At 41.0% G+C, this 20,145-nt stretch overlaps 1 protein-coding gene across 2 annotated transcripts in view; it reads left to right on the top strand.

Moving 5' to 3' along the window:
• ARPC1A (actin related protein 2/3 complex subunit 1A) overlaps positions 1 to 18,322 on the top strand; it is a 31,221-nt gene extending 12,899 nt beyond the window's left edge. For both annotated transcript variants that reach the window (XM_019718319.2, XM_019718318.2), the window contains 8 exons: positions 450 to 554; positions 6,264 to 6,486; positions 8,634 to 8,741; positions 10,823 to 11,035; positions 13,335 to 13,410; positions 13,636 to 13,829; positions 15,950 to 16,040; positions 17,888 to 18,322. In XM_019718319.2, coding sequence (XP_019573878.1) covers positions 450 to 554; positions 6,264 to 6,486; positions 8,634 to 8,741; positions 10,823 to 11,035; positions 13,335 to 13,410; positions 13,636 to 13,829; positions 15,950 to 16,040; positions 17,888 to 17,926 — 1,049 coding nt within the window. In that variant the 3' untranslated portion in view covers positions 17,927 to 18,322. The remainder of the gene's footprint in view (positions 1 to 449; positions 555 to 6,263; positions 6,487 to 8,633; positions 8,742 to 10,822; positions 11,036 to 13,334; positions 13,411 to 13,635; positions 13,830 to 15,949; positions 16,041 to 17,887) is intronic.
• The last annotated feature ends 1,823 nt before the right edge of the window (positions 18,323 to 20,145 follow it).

Below are 20,145 nucleotides of genomic sequence, written 5' to 3'. Positions count from 1 at the left end.
GCAGATTGAAAATATTGTTTTCAAGCCACAGTTGGTTGAATCCATGGATGTGAAACCCGTGGATATGGAGGTCGGACTATTTATTGAAAAAAAATCCTCATGTAAGTGGACCTGCGCAGTTCAAACTTGTGTTGTTCAAGGGTCAACTATATATCAGTTAAGTATAGTAATATTGTTTATTTCTTACTGGTTAGAATCTTTCATTGACAGTTGTATGTGTCTCTGAAAATAAATTTTTAAACTTAGTTTTTCTACAAAACATTTTAAAATATGAGGTCCAAGTAGAGGTAAAAATAATAAAAGAAATTCTTCAGGGATGAATATTGAGAACCATTTTTTGAAACAGCTTTTCTATTCTTTCGATCTATTTTAAAACGCCAACTGTAACAGATCCTTTTTTTCAGAGATTGTTTCAAGTTCAACTATTAACTATTGACTTTTTTCTCCAGAGATTGCCCTGAGCCCTAATAATCACGAAGTCCACATCTATAAGAAGAACGGGAGCCAGTGGGTGAAAGTTCATGAACTCAAGGAGCACAATGGACACATCACAGGTAAAGGAAGATACTGAACTGAGTAGTGTTTCCACACTTAGCACCCTTCCATTGAAATAGCCTGATAAAGTAAGTCTGCCATATATTTAAAGTTGTACAGCATTTACTGAGTTTTCTTTAGAAAATAGCCTGATAGAGATCTCAGTTTTTAAGTGCTTCTTTTAGCTCAGTTGGTACACACCACTCTACAAATATTTTGGAAAACACTGAACCTACGAGGACTAAAGAGCTGAGATTAGGAGATGAGATGTGAAAGAGAAAACTGGACAGCATGTTAGCCAAGCTATGTTCCCAATTGCTGAGGGAGCTCAGTGTCTTCTAAAAGCTTTCTGTATGATGTTTTTTGGGGCAAGGAAGACATTTCAAACTACTGAAAAGGACAAAGAGTAATGTAACAAACACCCATATTCCTGCCACCCAGAATTAACAACTACTTATCTTTTTTCCTGTGCCAGAAAACTTAGGACATAAAGAATATTTTAGATAATGATGGTCAAGTCCCCTCTCACCACCAGTCCTGTTCCTCTCCCCCAGATGGCAGTCTATAATTTAGTGTGACACTATCCCCGTCCATTTTTAATAATTTTACAGACGTGTATATATTCATAAGCAATCTTTAATACTATCGGCTAGTATTTTTAAGTGCTTCATAAATGGTATCATATCATACATCTTTTGTGTCTTGCTTTTGCATTCCACATTGTTTCTGGTCTCTACTTATGTTGGTGTATCTAGATCAAGTTTATTCCTTTTAACTGCTGTTGGGCATTTCATACCTCATTCTTTCCTCCATTGAAGGCCATTTATGTTTTTTCCAGTTATTCCATTGAAGTACTAAATCCAGCATTCCTGTGCAGATCTCTTTGTACATGTGTGAATGTTCATATCTGGGAGCATGCTCATTTTCAACTTTGTTAGGAATCATCAGATGGCCTTCATCCCACTAGCCTTATACATGTCTTAACACAGAATTGATATGGTCAGACTGTCTGATGAGTGAAAGGTGGTATCTCTATATGGTGCATTTTCCTGATGAATAGAAAGGTTGAGCATATTTTCAGATGTTTATTAGCCATCTGGGTGGGTGGGTGTGTGACTTTACTATTTATAATTCCTGTCCTTTTTTGAATTTTTATCTTTTTCTTACTGATTTGTAGAAGACTGGATCTTAAAGCATTGGCTCTGAGACAGATTCCTACATGTACATTAACTTTTGTCTTTGGCAAAGACTATCAATGTCTAGATGGATAGAGATGGCAAGCAGAGCAGTGCTGAGTCTTATTAAGTGAGTGTCAAATTATGGAGGAGGAGAAGTGGGAAAAACAGAATTTTTACAATGATTTTCAGAATTTAGTGAACCAAATCGTGATACTAAATTTCAGGAGAATATATTGTTTTGTTAAGTCATATCTTGCTGTTCTTTAAAAAAAACAGTCACTTATTGCTCTGTTTGGAAAGAGCTCTTGTTCTTTTATCCTTACTACTATAGTTTCTTTTTTATCCTATTTTCTAGCAGAGTTGATTCAACCTCTTGCTTTAAATAATTTGGCCAAGCACATAAAAACTTATTCTCCATAACTTTTTTTTTTTATTGGGGTGACAATTGTTAGTAAAATTACATAGATTTCAGGTGTACAATTCTGTCTTACATCATCTATAAATCCCATTGTGTGTTCACCATCCAGAGTCAGTTCTCCTTCCATCACCATATATTTGACATAACTTTTCAATTACAAACTTCTCACTCACTGCAGTCTTGGGTTTCCATTCCCTGCTCCTCACAATGACGTTTGCATTTAGAGGGGCAGCAAAGGGACTAATCCTGATTTTTTTTTCAGTTGAGACCCTGGAATTTTGCTTCTAATCCCCTAACATACTGATTAGCTTAAAGATAGCCTTCCCCCAAATCAGAGAAAAACAGCATGTTTTGACCTTCTGCACCCTTTACATTCTATTCCCCAGCAAAATTTGTGACCATCCCTTCTCACTTTTACCAGGATTTCTGTGTGATGCTAGTGAGTACCCAGAGTCTACTGACTATGTATTACCGAACCAGCACCAGAGATATCATTTCTATTTTTGTTGCTGTTGCTTTCCCACAACCTTATTTCTATTAGATTTGGCCTATTTTAAGTCCACTGCCAGTGGCCTTATGGACTAAAAATAAGAACACTCATATTTTAAATTGGAATTTTAGCATTAGGAAATACTTTTGAATGAGAAAGGGCTAAGTTGGAAGACCAAAGAAATAGTCAAAAGAGTGAAATATTTAGTTGTGTGTTTTTTTCTCCCCTGCTTCTTTTTTGGAATTTTTTGAACTTGGGCCTATTTTCTGTCCAAATGCCCAAAGACTTTTTCTTTTTAGTTCTGAAAAAAAAACAAACTGTTGTTGGAAAAATCTAAATATAACTCTGTGGCAGAAGAACAAGTATCAAACGTATTTTCTCAGAAAGATAGTAAATACGGGGGAAAAAATTATCTTCTGAAGCTTTTCTAGAAGACTAGTCAGTACTGCAGAGAAAAAGAGCATGACAAACATCAAAAGGATATCAGTCAGTCCTGGTGTTTTTTCTGAGTTTATTGTGTTAAATGTTTAATCACTGTCTCTTTTTTAAAGAATATTTTACTATGGACAGTTTTAAACAATAATGAAAATAGACAATAATGTAATGAGCCCCTGTATAGCCATCACCCAGATTCAACAATTTTCAACTCATAGCCAATCTTGTTCTCAACTCACTTCCTTCCTATACTATTTTGAAGCACATCCTAGCAATTGTCTCATTTCATATTTCAGTTAGTATCTCTTAAAAAATAAGGGCTCTTCAATAATAACCAATACAATAGTCTTTCTTAACTGGGATCCTAATAAGGTACACATGTGGTTGTGATTAGTTGATGTATCTCTAAAGTCTTTCATTTATAGGTTCTGTTTCTTCTCTTTCTTTTTCTTTGCAATTTATTTATTAAGAAAATTGAGAAATCGGGTTGTTTGTCCTATAATGTTTTCTGGATTTTACTGATTGCAAGCCCATATTTCTCTGTCCTCTGTATTTCCTGTAAATTGCTAGTTGAAGTTAGGTGATGGTAGGTCCTTTCATTGACGAGGCACATAATGTCTAGTTCTCTCTTTCTGTGATGTTAGCATCTGTTGAAGATCAGTGCCCATATCCATTAACTTAGCAATGGCTACAACATGGTGATATTTTAAATCTATCATTTCTTCTCTATTAGTTGAATATATTTATAAAGATGCTTACCTTCACCTACTGCTTGGTTACACTGAGATATAGTTAGTACAGGAAAGACAAGATAGATTCTTGATTCTCTTCCTTTCCTTTCAAGTCTTCTGATGTCAGGAAAACAGGAAAAAATATGCAAAGCTAAATTAGAAAGAGATGAAAATTTGCCTTTTACTGAATATTTACTCTTCCCATTTCTCTTTTTAAGAAGTATGTGTCTAAAGAGCTAAAAGCTAATGTCATCTGAAATAGTTTGAGGTTATGACTATGGTTTTACAGCTTCATATTCAAATAAAAGATGTAGCTACCAAAGTAGGCTTAGAACTATAAAACCAAGCAGAAGGCAGCTCCTTGTATTTTTCTTGAAGGCTAATGATCTATTGATTTTTTTTTTTTAAGCACCTCATTTAAGCACCTCAAGGATTCTTAAAAAACACATGTATTTGGAGTGGTGATCATATGGAATAAGGGATGAAATTTGAGATTGTCAAAATCATACAAAATCACTGAGCTTTCTCGTTACAAGGCAACATTCTGATGTTAGAGGATATAATAGTTCTCTATTGCAACAAATCCTGTAAACGTAGCAGCTTAAACCAAAACACATGTATCATCTCACAGTTTTTGTGGGTCCAGAGTCTGGGCCTGGCTTATCTGGGACTCTGCTTAGGGTCTCACAAGCTATAAACAATGTGTCATTCAGGGGTGAGTTCTCATCAGAGGCTTGACCAGGGAAGGATCCACGTCCAAGCTCCTTCAGGTTATTGGCAGAAGAATTCATTTCCTTGCAACTGTAAGATTCATGGCAGCTTGCTTTCTCAAAGCTAGCAATGGAGAAAGCATGTGAGTGTCTTTAGGAAGAGAGGTACCATACTCTTATGTAATCTTGTCCAGTAATCATGTACATCTCATCACCTTTCCAGCATTCTATTAGTTCAAATCGAGTCACAGGTCCTGCCCACACCCATAGGGAGGAGACCACACAGAGGCATGAACACCAGCAGGCGGGGTCGCAGGGACTGCCCAGCACAATAATTTCAAAAACTTGCTTCCTATTATTAGTAAGCTTGTAGTCAAGTTAGGAAAACAAGACATTCATAAAAATAACAATATTTTGCATCACAGTTCTGAGAATTTATCAGAGATAATTTTAGCCATAGCAAAAAGATACATCCCTGAATATTTACTCCAATTTTATCTAACAAAATGTTCAACAATAGGATATTTGGGGAAATTATAAGATCAGTATTCTGAAATAATGTATAACCACTACTAACATATAAAAAGCAGGAGAAAACGTTTGCCATAATAATAACTGGGGGGAGCAATGTGTGTGGACATAAAGAACAGAGGCATGACTTTATTGACTTTCTGCGTGTCCCATTGTGATGTTTGTCTCATAACAATGTGTGTATTGCTTTTGTAGTGAAAAATCAAATTTTAAATCTAAATAAAGAGGGCTGCAAAACACACATCACTTAGAATACACTCCCCCATATATTTTTCCCTTCGGTGGTACAAATAATTGAGCTGACATTTCCTGTAGGTGAATGAATGAACTCTTCATACTGCTAAGGCACTGATTTATGACTAATGGAGACTTTCATTTACTCGTATATTCATCTTACTTTTTTTCCATATAAATGTTAAGAATGTTAATTATTAATTTTTAGGGAGATATCTACAATAAAAATTTATTAGTAATATTTCTATATGAAATTGTATTTCTATATGAAAATACCTCATCAATAGCTATAAAATGGTTTGAGTCATAGCAGCTTTTACTCTTGGTATATAACAAACTGACCTTGACTTTGGGGTCCTTCACAGAAGCACCAAATAAGTAAAAGTCTGGTAAAATAGAAAAATAAACCTTACATTTAGATACATATTTAGGTCTCTTCCTAGTTTAGGTACAAAGATACTCAAGGACTCTTTCATAGAACCTGTATCATACCGAAAAGGTATTTAAGTTAGTTTATATGGTAGTGACCTTCAGAAGAATATATAATGAATTACAATTTATATTTTCCCATCTATACACTGAAGATTATTTTTATTTACCCTATATGTTTCATTTGGATGTCATGTAACAGACTTTCAGTTAATATCATTGAATGAGATGTGTTAATAAATGAAGAATACAGGTACTTTCAGACCCCCCAAAAAAAAATCTAAGAGGGAAGAAAAAGGTCTTCAGACCTGGTATCTTTAGAAACCTGTGAACAGGTGGAAAGAATGTCCCCACTTAGTTTTGTAACCTCCACAATTATAAAATAGCTCTGTTCTGCCTGGCCTCACAGAGGATCCTGAGTTACAGAACTTTGTAGAGAAAATCCTTGCCTTTGTGTGTGTGAGGTGGTGATCAGGACCATATCTGTGCCCGCCATGCCAGTACCCACCTGCCTATGCCATGTCAGTTGTCACTGGCCCAGGCAAAGCAGATGATGCCATGTCTCACTTGCAGGTATCGACTGGGCTCCCAAGAGCGACCGCATCGTCACTTGCGGGGCAGACCGCAATGCCTATGTCTGGAGTCAGAAAGATGGTGTCTGGAAGCCAACCCTGGTAATCCTGAGAATTAACCGTGCAGCCACTTTTGTCAAGTGGTCCCCACTAGAGAATAAATTTGCTGTGGGAAGTGGAGCGCGACTCATTTCCGTTTGTTACTTCGAGTCCGAAAATGACTGGTGAGCAACATCTGAGTGATTTATTTCTCTCTATAGACTCATACATTCTGATCACGGTGATCTTGGTGATTTCTTGAGGCACTGGGTGAAGGCTTACCTGTAACTTCAGTTTTTCCTCATCTGGAGATTTTTTCGTTCCCTCTGAGCATTTTTCCTTCTTATGTGTACATTGAGTGAAACCTCACATCTTTCTCACATTACTATAGAGCAGTGGTTTCCGTGTTCTGATCTGCTAACTTGTTTATTCTGTTAGGTGTTAATACTCTTCTGACTCTGCACTGTCCAAATTGCTGTTATTATGATACATATATAAATTATAAACTTGAAAGATTCCCAGTGTCCTGAGGAATAATTTTTTTCCTCACCATCTCTATCCATTTAAAATATGTAGGATTCATACAGATTAACAATGTTCTCCTTTCTTTAGAGTTTGCTAACCAAATATGTGCCTTGATACAATGTTTTACTTGTTTAAACCATTGAAATAAAAATTGACGAGGATCTTGGAAATATAATCAGCCTATTAACTACTCTTTTCATAAATCACTTGTAGCTGAGCCAAACAGAGGTTTATTTTATAGCTAAGTAACTTACTTTAACTACTCCTTCCTGCTTACTTTGATAAGAAAATGACTTTGCTCTATCTGGTACGCATTCAGAAAGGGTGGGAAATACAATTCAACGTGGAAATGTCATTTAGTACAAAACTGGCAGTGTATTTGCACTAAAAAGAAAGTACACATTACTCTTTGTGTTAGTGTACTGTTTGCTTTCTGTTGAAACAGTGAAAGGAAGGGATTGTCATTACATTTTGTAATTTAGTGAAACCTCAAATTTTGATTCTTTGAAGAGAAAGTGAATTTGCAGCAAGATTGAATTATGAATTTAAGATGTACATTTTTCTTTGAAGCATGTGTAAAATTAAAACTAACAAAATGTTGCCAGTTAAAAATCATTTAGAAGGCTTGCTGGAATGGAAAGGTAAGAAACAACCTAGGTAACCCTCAATGTCAGTAATTGTTTACATTTTTGTTCATTAAAATATAGTCTCAAATGTAGGTAAATTGTACTTGACTTTAATACAAAGAATTGTCATTTGAACAAGCTGTGTGTTCAGAGGAATTTCTCAGCTCTGGCTCAATATTTCAATAGTATTTTAAAACAACCTCTAAAAGCCTTTAAATTAGCTACCTTATTAAACAAGGCAGAATATTGTCTATTGAATAGTTTCAAAATATTCAGTATTTTTTCAAAATATTCAAATACATTTTTTAAATACTGAATATTTTCAGAATGAAATTTTTCAGATAGGTTTCTAAGAAAAAGATTCTATAGAAAAAGAATTTAGCATTCGAGGAAGGATATTTGACACAATATTAAGTCTCTCATCATGATTGGTTTTTAAGTAGCAGTTTAGGGGCAGATACTGGTTTAGTTAAGCCAGAATCATGACTGATCTTAGGATAAATACTCTCTAAGTGGAGTTAGGGAATGAGTTAAAGGCGAATCTCCAACAAGAGGTTCTGCTAATTTCTTGGTTGTGATTTCTCTGTGAAAAAAGTTAAAAAGAATTTGCAACTTCTGGAAACTTAGCATTGAAAACTTAGAAAGGAAATTAAGCTATCTTACAACCCAACCTAACCCAAAATGAAATAAATCACTGCATATTTATTAATAAAAATTCAAGTTATTTCAAACCTCAATTTGTATTTCAAAGATTAAAGTCACACGTAATCTGAAATTCCATGGGACAGTACCAGAATTAATCCATAAATACACTTACTAATGAAGGTCCCTGGTAGCCAGGCAAGTTCAGAACCAGTTGCCCTGATGAGAATGTCAAACCCTAAAAGACAGGAAAACAGAAGGGACTGGGTATGATTCTTCCTCTCTTCCTTTAGAAATGTACTTTCTCTCTGGCAGGAGACCTGGTAACCACACAAGAAACATGCATTGGTGTTTTTACCTGACACATTTATAGGTTATTTGGGGGGCTGTTGTGTGGATAAACTAAAATCATGATTGGTTTTTAAGTAGCAGTTTAGGGGCAGATACTGGTTTAGTTAAGCCAGAATCATGACTTATCTTAGGTTTAGTTAAGCCAGAATCATGACTGATAAACTAAAATGGATTTTCTCCTTTTGTAGGTGGGTAAGCAAGCACATTAAAAAGCCAATTCGTTCCACGGTCCTCAGCTTGGATTGGCATCCCAACAATGTTTTGCTGGCAGCAGGATCATGTGATTTCAAATGCAGGTGGGAACAAATGAGAATTTGTGGATAGACTTGAGCTTTTTGTTGTTCGTGTTACAACAAATATTTTTAAGGTTCCTTTTCTTTGCAAGATACTATTCTAGGCACCGTGAGGGACTCAGAGATGAAAGGAGCTTGTGATCTAGAAAAGGAGCTAAGTAAGTACATACTGAGTACATACTTAGGTAGACAGAAGTGGACTTGGAGGTATGGTAGGAGGGAAATGCAGGGGTGGGGACAGAGAGGGTTTCCTTTGGCAGAACATCCGTGGTTTCGAGTGGGGCTATAGTGTTCTCCCCCAAACCCACTACAGTATTATTTCATTACCCAGGCAGCAGACTCAGCAAATTCCAGAGTGAAACTCAGGTTAACAAAGCGTAATTAGCTGAACAGTACACACTGTTGAGTTACTCCTTTTCAGTTAAAGCTTTTTCCTTGTCGTGATCATGAGGCTAGAAGAACACAGCCACGTAGCTAAGAGCTTTAAGGATCATACAGTGTAATTGCTTTTTAAAGTTGTTCTTTATCAGCAGTTGTTCTTTTTTCTCTTAGACGAAAGAAAAGCAAATAAATGTTGCTTCATGCTGACTGTATGGTGGGTTGGGAGATAGCATTCATCTTTCTTTAGTAGGCTACTTGGAAAATTACCAGAAAACCTGCCTATGGTGTTTTTGTTTTTTGAGCCTTGTTTTTTTTGTGTGTATTTTTTTTTAATATACGTGTGGGAATTTGGCAATGGACGGGGATACAGTAGTGTCAAGGCACTTTTTGGGAAAATATTGGTTCTTAAGAACCAATGTAACAGTACAGATAAATAGACATTTTCTAGAGTTTTTCGTATTCAGGAGTTCCGCTGTTTGTGATTTATTACGCGAGTCATTCTGGCTCTCTTAGGAGATGGAAATAGTGGTACTGATCCATACCACCTGGGTCATTAGGCTGTTTCTAAGAATCTGGTTGTGGAAATGGGTTACAATTCTTCTGCTAATAATAATTTCCAGAAATAAACTTTGCTTTGACTGGTAGTCCTGTGGGTATGAGTCTGTTCCGTTTGTACTCTCCAGTTGGCAGCAGAGAATCACCTGTCTTTCCAGGACTCTGAGGACTAAAGCAGTGGCCATTGTGATGCTGATTTAAAGCACAGCTATTCTAAGGTCACATCATCTGCCTTACGGATAACTGCGCTCCATCGGCTAGTGCCCTGCCTCTTCCAGAGCTGCTGCTGCCAGTGTCATTTACCATATCACTTAGGGAGTCTTTAGGTTCAGATGTTTTAGAAGAGAAACTTTACAAAGTAGAAATAACATTGGCGGGCAAAAGCAAATAAAAGGATGGATTCCCAGCTGTTCTTTATCCCTTTTGCGTCCCAACTCTGGTTCAAGGAATTAGAGGAAGAGACAGCAGGCTGGAAAGGACCCACCTTCATCGCAGACTATACCTGCCACAAAGACTGGACAGTGGGCCTGAGGGTAGAGTGAGCCCAGCCCTCTACCTGACTGTGCTAGGGAAAGCCTGCCTGCTTTCCCTCCCCGTGGGAGGGCCACGGCTTCCCTTGGCTTTCTCTTTGGATGTCCTTTCTTTAATTGGGTGCATACCATTGGTTTATTGCAGAGTAGCAAATAATTTTCTTTCAGCCTACCCTACTGTGGGCTTGGAATACTGTGTCGAGAATGATGGTGAAGTAGACAGGAAAGAATGCTGTGCTCATTTAGCCAGATCTTCCATGGGCAAGGGAGGGCAGGGCAGCACGATTCTCCCCTAGAATGTGCACTCCAGAAGGGAAGGGCTTTTGTGTCCATTACTTCTAGAACTGCGCCCCTAGAGCAGTGCCTAACAAATCATAAGTGCTCTATGAATATCCTTTGATTGAGGATTGATTTGCCAAACTTGGATTGGCCTCTAGGGCAGCCTAGAACCATTCTGTGTCTTAAGAGATTCATGTATCTGAACTTGTCTGTCATTTTCTCTTCACGAGTCGCTCTGTTTGCATTCTAGGACACTTGACGGCAGCTGCCTGTGACCTATTTCTATATACATCTATTTTCATTTCCCTTTTCCTTCTCTCCCTGCCCCTTAAACTGCAGAGTGTTTTCTGCATACATTAAAGAAGTGGATGAAAAGCCAGCCAGTACGCCCTGGGGCAGCAAGATGCCTTTTGGTCAGCTGATGTCAGAATTTGGTGGCAGTGGCACTGGTGGCTGGGTGCATGGCGTCAGCTTCTCCGCCAGTGGGAGCCGCCTGGCCTGGGTCAGCCACGACAGCACCGTGTCCGTTGCTGATGCCTCAAAAAGCATGCAGTGAGTGTTTGCCTTTTGTATAGTTAAGGAGTGGGGCGGGATCGCTCGTCAGCTGGGCTAAGGCTGCCCTTCCCTGGGTACAAGTGCAGGAATCAAGCATAAGAATCTGACCCAGACTGAGGACAGCCTTTAAAGTCAGAGACACATGTTGAGATTGTCCATTTGGGGACATTTTAAAGAGTTAGGTCTCACTTCCAGAAGCTCTCCTTAATGGAAGTGCTGATAGTGATTTCTTTGAAGGACCCTCCTGATTTGCTACTGATAAGAGTTCCTTCAAATAGCCAGTTTAGTGACAGCACTCTTGAATTCCTTACAACATGTAAATGTCACCCACCAGCCTTAAATAGGTGGTATGTTCCTGCTCTGTGTCGTCAGGGAACAATGACTCCATTACTTTGGAACTTTGTTCAGTAATACTTGAAACCTAGAAGCCAGTTCCTCTGGTGTATGCTGGAAGAACTCGAATTGCGGTGACTCGTTAGTGTGTGGGGTGCCTGCTCAGCCTTAAGGGAGCATTAGGCATCTTGTCAGATGTCACAGTTCATATTTGTTCATCATCCGTTGGAGGAAGAGAGGTGATTGGAATCCTGTCCTCTTATGAGTCTTCTTTCCTGGTGCAGCTAAAGGTAACCCACCTTTAAAGGTTTCCTGGCTTGTCAATCTGTGTGCCAAGAACCAGTCATTTCAGGTGACTTTGACTCCTCCCGCACGGTGACAACAGAGTGACACTTCAGAGAGGATAGTTGATTCCTAGCGGATTGAATTGCTTTTTTTTTTTTAATTTTGTTTCTTTATAACATCCCCAATGTAAATGATACAGTCTTGTAGATTTCTATACATATGTAGGTACTTATATAGCTTTTAATTTTTAACACAAATGGTATTATGCTGTACATTTTGTACAGTAATTTGCCTTTTGTCATTCAATAATGTTTTGATGTTATAGTTACTTGATTTGTGTACAATTGTAATGCATAATGACCTCCTACCGTGTTTGCCTGAAAAAAAGACCTAGCCGGACCTCAGCGCTAATGCTTTTGGAACAAAAATTAATATGAGACCCAGTCTTATTTTAATATAATGTAAGACCGGGTCTTATATAATAATAATATAATATGATGTGATGTAATTTAATATAATATAATTAATATAATATGTAATACCAGGTCTTATATTAATTTTTGCTCCAAAAGACGCATTAGAGCTGATGGTCCGGCTAGGTCTTATTTTCGGGGAAACACGGTAGCATATGCTTATTACAAGCCCCCGTCTACCCTTGTATTGATTTATGTTTGGCTTCTATGGTCCTTCAAGTCACATTATGTCCTCCATCCTTCCCCTTCTCAAATATAAATATTTCATGTAGTAAAAGCCAGGTAGGCCACAGTAAGTCTTTAAGATGAGGTATTAGGACTTCAGTCCAATACCACTGGTATTGATGGAGGAAGGGGGGGGGGGTGTCTCTTAAGACATAATTTTCAAAATTCATCGTCTTTTACACGAAGTTATTCATCAACCAATGTGTTTGCCTACCTTATCTGTGTAACTGCTTGGCCAGGGGCTGAGGCAGGTAACTACTAAGCTATATACTCAGTATACATGGTGCATCTACATATGTGTGCATACACACACCTACTACGTGTGAGCTCCTGGCTGGCTAAGACTGTGCCTTGTTCATCAGCGGCCCTAGCTCCTAACCCAGTGCCTGGCAGAGGAAAGAGACCAGGCTCTGGTGACTGTCGGTAGCCCCAGCCCTCTAGGAGCCCACAGTGAGCACAGGCGAGGAAAGGATAGCAGAATAAGGGGTTCAGTCGTGATTGATAGTGAAAACTCTAGGAGGTCAGAGAAAGGAGAAGCCACTTTAGGCTGACATGGTCTAAGAAAACGTCACAGAGGTGATCTGATCAGAGCTGAGCTTCAAAGACGGGTGAACTCTGGACAAGCAAGAGGAGCAGAGACAACATGTAGGCAAAGGGGCATGGGAGCAAAGGCAGTGATGGGAAAGGACAAGAGCCTGCTGGGGACCAAGCTGTAGGCCAGTTTGTCATGAGTTGGGGGGCCTCAGAAGGGAGCAGAGTGCAGGCAGAAGAGAGCTGAAGGACTCAGAGTCTGCAGGTTACCTCAGGACTGTCTCCTGCTTGAGATTCCTGAAAGCCTAGGTCGTGGGAATCCTTTTAAACATAAGTAGTCATTTATACTGGTGAAGCCCCTAACAGAATGGTCCTTTGTCATCTTCTGTGTCTGTAAATAAGCTGAGTAGTCCGCTTTATCTCCGTTTGACAAGTATTCTTGTGTTCAGGGTCTCAACTCTGAAAACAGAGTTCCTGCCCCTCCTGAGTGTATCGTTTGTCTCGGAGAACAGCGTTGTCGCTGCTGTAAGTATTTCTCTCCATCTTTACTTGTCATACACTGTCTGTAATTCGCTGGGACAGGGACAGTGTGTGCTCTGCCTTTGTGCGCTAGCACAGAGGAGAACGGCCTTTTAGAAGAAGCAGGACTAGCCTTTGAGAGTAGGAGAGGCCTGTAACGGTGCACGTTCTGCTGAGGGGGCCAGTGGGGAGGCGGCATACCCTACAGGCCTGACTGATCCCTCGTTTCAGGGCCATGACTGCTGCCCAATGCTGTTTAACTACGACGACCGTGGCTACTTGACTTTCGTCTCCAAGCTAGACATTCCAAAGCAGAGCATCCAGCGCAACATGTCTGCCATGGAACGCTTCCGCAACATGGACAAGAGGGCCACGACTGAGGACCGCAACACAGCCTTGGAGACCCTGCACCAGAATAGCATCACGTAGGTGCCCCCCAGCCACCGGGGGCCCTGCACGCCACCTGTAGCCAGGGCCCTGACCATCTGTAGAAAAGTGTTTAGGTGACCAGGATTCCCTTCCTCCCCTCTCTGTTTCCTGACTGTGTCTCTGAGTTCTGTGTACTACAGGTGCAGACATCCTTTTAGGGATGGGCGCACAAAGTTGGTAGTTTCTCAACTGCAGGCTCCTGTTTTCAGCTCATGATAGACAGTGAACCACCCCCATCTAGTCAATCTGTTCATCAAGCTGGAGATGGTGGTATGAGGCATCGCACGTGAGGAGGCCGATCATATCGCTTTCGCAAAACCTTGATTGAGAATGAATGGAGACCTTCCTGAATATCATGTTCCTCTGGTAGTGAACACATGACAGGAAGATTAGTCATATTCTGTTTGGAAAGGTACTTCTAGCTATCATTTCAACCATGGATAGCAAGTAATATATACAAGTAAGATCATTTAATTAGGGAAAAAATTCCTTAGCATTGTGCTGACAAGCTAACGAGTTTCTTTCCTTATTTTTCATCAGGCATGTGTGATTATATAAGAACTGTGTTGTCCAGAAAGCTTGATTTTTTTTTTTAACTATTATTTATTTAAGTGTGTTTTTCCAGGACCCATCAGCTCCAAGTCAAGTTGTTGTTCAATCTAGTTGTGGAGGGTGCAGCTCACAGTGGCCCATGTGGGGATCAAACCGGCAACCTTGTTGTTAAGAGCACCGCGCTCTAACCAACTGAACTAACCAGCCGCCCCTGGAAAGCTTGATTTTTTAAAACCTAGAAGAGAAATGCAATATGTTTTTGATACTTTAAATTACTGTATTCAAAGTTAGATATCATAGGATTTTCTCTTTTTTACTACACCTTGGTGATGATGGCAGGAAGAAGAATAGAAACCTCTTGACTTTCTCTTTGAGAAAATTACTAAATTCAGGTTGTGCTTTTCATCATGTTCAGTGGAAAGGGCCACTGGACTTAAAATAGGCTGAAAATGTGCTCTGTTGAAAAGCAATAACTTGAAGGTATAGCAAGACTTTCCCCACCCTTCTCAAGTTTCTCTGTCTTCAATGACTTTCAGAATTATTTCCTGTGAATTTTTCTTAAGCTCCTCTGCAGAGTATGAACAGCAGACCCTTGCAGGTTGACTTTTATTTGCAGGTGTTAGGTCCTCTTTGCCCAAGAGCAGGGTCAGCAAACTCTCTCTAAGGCAACAGATGGTCAATATTTTAGGCTCTGAGGGGCTGTACTGTCTCCATCGCAAGCTTTGCCGTTGTGGTACAAAGGCTGCCATGGACAGTATGTAAATAAAGGAGCGTGGATATGTTTTATAAAACTTTATGGACACTGAAATTTGAATTTCACATAATTTTCACATGTTATAAAGTAATTTTTTTTCCAACCATTTAAAATTGTAAAAGCCGTTCTGAGCTTACAGGCTATATACAGATACAGGTGGTGCCATGGTTTGCCATCCCCTACCCCAGAGGGAATGTCCTAGACATTTCAGAGGAGAACGGAAAACACTATCTAAGCTACAGAATTGATTTTCTTGAAAGTTTCTCAGATAATTAGGTTGAGACAAGTTGTTTCATTCATCTGTTCCTCTGCTTCGCCTGGTTGGAATCCTGTGGCATGTCTGACTGTTGCTAACATTTATGATGTTAATCTCAGATGCAAGAGATCTCTTGGCTTATATGCCCCGGCTGTTGGAGAGTGATTTGGGAGTTTTCTTTGGAGCCAGTTGGATTCGGCCATGCTTTATCATGCCTGTAGTAAAAAAAGAGTTTCCATTTCAGTTGTGGCTGCGGTCCAGCCCACACCCTGCTCTGGGCGATTGCATGCTGTGTGTCCTGCATTGTCCTGTTTCTCCATGTCACTAATTAATGCAGAGTCTTAACCTTTCTCTCTTTTAAGTCTTGTCTTTTCTGAACATCTGGTAATAAAATGCATCTGCATATTTTCTGAGTCAGATTGCTACAGCCTAATATTGATAAACAGTATTCAGAACTTAATAAACAATTTCCTTAAAATGCCCTTAAACTATGAGGAAGGCAGGGCTCACTTCTACCACATACCTTACAATCTCTCGTTTTTGCTTTTTTTCAGTCAAGTATCTATTTATGAGGTGGACAAGCAAGATTGTCGCAAATTTTGCACTACTGGCATCGATGGAGCCATGACAATTTGGGATTTCAAGGTATTGTCTACCTTTAAGAACAAATCTTGTTTATGTTAAAACATTTCCTGTGAGAAAAATGTTTTCCATTTCTTGGAACAAAATATTGAAGCCAATGCAAATCAGAAATGTGGGACATTAGACTGTAGTTGTCTTTAAAACCTAAAAGTCATTAGCGGGAGGAAACCACACTTTCCCAGTGGGAATATGTACTTCTTTCTAGATGTCCGTCTAGTCACTGAGGAAAAGTTGAGTGCTGTTTCTGTAGTAGGCCCTGTGTTGAGGCTCCAGTCTAAGTTTATAGAGATACATTTTTATGGTTTATGCTAATTAATAAACGTTCACCAAGTGCCTACTGGGTGCCAAGCATGCTGCCAGGCACTGCAGATATTGACATATATTTACGTGAAGGAGCCTTTTAGGGGCTTGTCCAGCAGAAGAGAGGAGGGTGAGGGGATTAAGTGGGGTTCCAGAAGAGAAGCCAGTGCCTCTGTTTTTACATTGAGGAGTTGGGGGGAGGGGAGCAGGGGTGAAAACTGCCAGCACTGCAGGGAAGAGATTAGACCTGAGCTCTATCTCCAGATGCAGGGGGATTTGGGGACACATGGTTGGGGGTGAGGGGTGGGTTGCAAGCATTCAGAGCCAGAGCAGGGAGCCAGAGCAGCACGGAGCTCAGAGAGCACATACTGCATTCAAGGCACTGCTGGTGACTGGGGCTATTGTGTGGGGCCTATAGCAACATAAGGGAACTAGAGAAAAGCTGTGCGTGGTCAGGGAGCGCAAGCTGGGCTTTGTCTGCAGACCACTAGGAGCTGTTCCAGAACCGAGTCGGAAAGCACCAGCTGTAATATGTGGTGGCCTGGGCCACCCAGGGCTCCGGGCAGAGGCTTCTGAGTCCAGTGAACAAGTGAGGATGTGAACCCCAGCTGTGGCGGGGGCTGTGGCCAGGAGATTCTGGAGTGCAGAGAGAGTTAGGAGGCCTGACGGGAGGCAGGGTGTGACAGTGAGGGACAAATCCAGGAGGATGCCAGCTTGAGGATTGGGCAGGTGAGAGGCGAGATACAGAACCAGGGAGGAGGAGCAGGGGTACCTCCTGTGTGTAGCTCTGTGAGTTTGCTTCTGGTTGTTAACCTACAAAGCAGGTAAACATGTACAGAATTTTCCTCTGTGCATGTCCGTGATGTTTGATTTTTTTTTTCCCCTTTCCTTGGGTCAAATACATAGTATAGAAAAGCCTCCAGAATATTCTGGAGAAACAAACTGTCTTCCTCTAAAAGTCTCCCCCCTTTTTACCTTCACATACTTTAAGTCCTGGGTATCGGGGCTCCTGTGTAAGCAGTTACAGCTCTGCCCTTCATTCTTTGATCCCTCGGGCCACCTCCTTTTCTCTCTCTGTACTTGTGTAAGCTAGGAGGTCCCAGTGCAGTTTTCTCTTCAGTCCATTCGCCTTTGAGCACCTGCTGCGTGTTGTGCAGCAGGCTGGCTGCATGGCCTAAAGAAACATGGGAGTGCCTGCCATTAGGGTGTCTAGAGTGTGAAGAGGCAAGGGACGTGTGCATATATGGCCCTCATCTGTCAGGGCCACTGACAGACAGGAGGTATGTGCCCCAGGAACACAGGAGTGTGCCCGGAGCCTGCAGGCGGGTGTGGGGGACAGGGGAGCACAGCCTGAAGGGCCAGCAGTCCTAGAAGGTCTGTGCCAGGCAGAGCCCTGGGAGTGCGTGACTCAGAGATGGTGTAGGGTCAGATTTGGGGGTGCGAGGGCCTCCACCTCAGCTAGGGAAAGGCGGGGTAGTGTAGTGCTGTAGAGGTAACGGCAGGATGGACAGTCTTCAGTAACCACCAGTGTTCTTCCTGCCATTTTCAAGACCTTAGAGTCTTCCATCCAGGGCCTTCGGATAATGTGAAGCTGCGTGAGCCTCCCAGACCCAGCATGACTGACTGACAAACTGCCCCGTCGGCAGCTCCACCATTTGCATGATGGTGCGGAGAGCCAGCCGCAAGGAAACACTGAAGACACGTATCTCGCAAATGTTGTTTGTGTGTTTTTGTTTGAATATAATTGGTGAAAGTGTTGGTTTTTAAAAGCAGCAGTGATTGGATTTTGTTTGTTCTTTTGGTTTTTGTTTTTCTGTTCGTTTTGTTTTTTTGGTTTGGGTTTTGGTTTTTGCTATTTCATTCCATTCTCGACCAAAGCTTCTGTTTTAGTAGTTTATTATGGAAAATTGTCACACTAACTTAAAAGAAAGGGTGGGGAGATATGTAAATTGCTAAAAACAATTAAATAAAAATACTGAAATGTGTTTTTGGTTGTTTCCTTATTTTTTATTTCCAATTTTAGTAGAAAAACTGGGTCAGTTCTTTAGACTAGTTTCTAGGGTAAAATCTTAGATTTTTAGTTTCTTAAATTGAATACAAATGGTTATTCTTCAACCAAAAGAACCATTTATTTAATGCTAAGCCTTTAGCATTGCGGTCCTTCTGCAAAGTAGGTACTCACGCTGTTTCCATATTGCACACAAGGCAGCGGAGACACAGCACCACCGCCACGCAGCCCAGCCCGATGGGAGCCTGCGCCGAGACCCCGAGGTCTGGGCCCTGTGCCCACGCAGGGGCAGCTGCTGCGAGGTGCACCCCCAGAGGCGCACTGCGAGGGAGTGTGCGGTGCGAAGAGGAAAGGGACGTGTTAACATTTTGGTTTATAGATTATTGTCCCCAAAGTGTTATTTTCATCATAATTAAACATGAAGTTTGACATTCCAAGGCTGAGAATCTTGAGAGGGGCAAATATAAATGAACAGCAAAGTAAGTAAACAGAGGAGCCTCGAGCGTGGCAGTATGTTGGTCTCGCTGGCCCAGGAGGAGAGCAGTTATTTGAACACACCTCCAGCGACGACACTGGTAACACTGCTGCTCGGAGGACAGCGTGATACTCGAGAGGAGTCATTTTGCCCTTTGGGCCACATGGAAGCATCACATCCCTCCAGGCAAGAATCCAGCTCCTGCGGCGCCAGCTCGGTGGCCCGGCCTTTTCCTTGTTTGTGGCGTGTCCACTCACCTGATGGCAGGAGGTCCTGTGCATTCTCGTGTTCACACCAGCACATCAGCAAGGCTGTTGTCACAGAGAAAAGGCAAAAGCCTTTAGGCTGAAAACTAGGAATTAGCTAAAAATGTCTTTTAGTTTCATTAAATCACATGGCTTGGCCAGCAAGCCCAGAGATTTTTAGAGAAACAGTGTTTTCCATGAAAAAAAACAACAGCAACAAAAAACAAAATTTACCAACTTTGCCTCCAGGAACTTAATAGCCACAGAGTTGTCTTTTTTCTTTTGTTAACTTGGGCCATTTCTCAGCCATGGAAGAACGCCCCTCCCGGCCCTGGCAGTGCTCTCCTGCAGTGCTGGGGTCTGCGAGATTGTGGAAGCTCCCTCTTCCTCTGGCCCTGCCTTTGAGACTCAGGCCAAGCCTGGGTCCACAATGACCAGCCATCCGGAGGGGTGACCGCCAAAGCCCTTTGATTCAAAGCTTTGGGCTTTGTTTGGTGTCAGATTGTAGTTCCACCAAGTTGTTTGACCTTGAGCAATATAGTGAACATCTCAGCCTCAGTGTCCTCACCTGTAAAATGGGGGTAATACAGGATTAGTAATTCCTGTTAGATATTCAGTAAAACCAGGGTTTGTTTTCAGGCTTGGCACGGGCCCTATAGTAAGCCTGGAGACCCTTAGTAACAGAGCGGGGTAGGGCGGGAAGCAGTGTGGGAAGGATTTTGCTAACCAAGAAAAATTCAGTAGTTCTTTCCAGAATATTATGCTGAGAAAACGGGGGTCAGTCTCAGAACCCAGATTAATTGGATGACTCTAGTTTGCCCAACAATCATCACGCAAGTGTTTTAGTTCCCATGTTCCTCCAAGTCTGGAGGCAATGATGTGAAGGCCCAGAGTTCCCCCAGGTACGTGCAGTAGCTGTGGCAATAAAGCTACCCCTGTGGAATAATCAGTACAGATCCGTATATGAGTTACAAGGTTATGCTGTTTAAGTTGTATGTGTGTAATTTAAATACTGTGTTTCCCCGCAAATAAGACCTAGCCGGACAATCAGCTCTAATGAGTCTTTTGGAGCAAAAAATT

The sequence above is a fragment of the Rhinolophus sinicus genome, linkage group LG03 (genome assembly GCF_036562045.2).
Source record: "Rhinolophus sinicus isolate RSC01 linkage group LG03, ASM3656204v1, whole genome shotgun sequence".
NCBI classification, from domain to species: Eukaryota; Metazoa; Chordata; class Mammalia; order Chiroptera; family Rhinolophidae; genus Rhinolophus; species Rhinolophus sinicus.
Note: the sequence above shows the minus strand (reverse complement) of the source record. Positions and strands in the feature narration are given on the sequence as shown.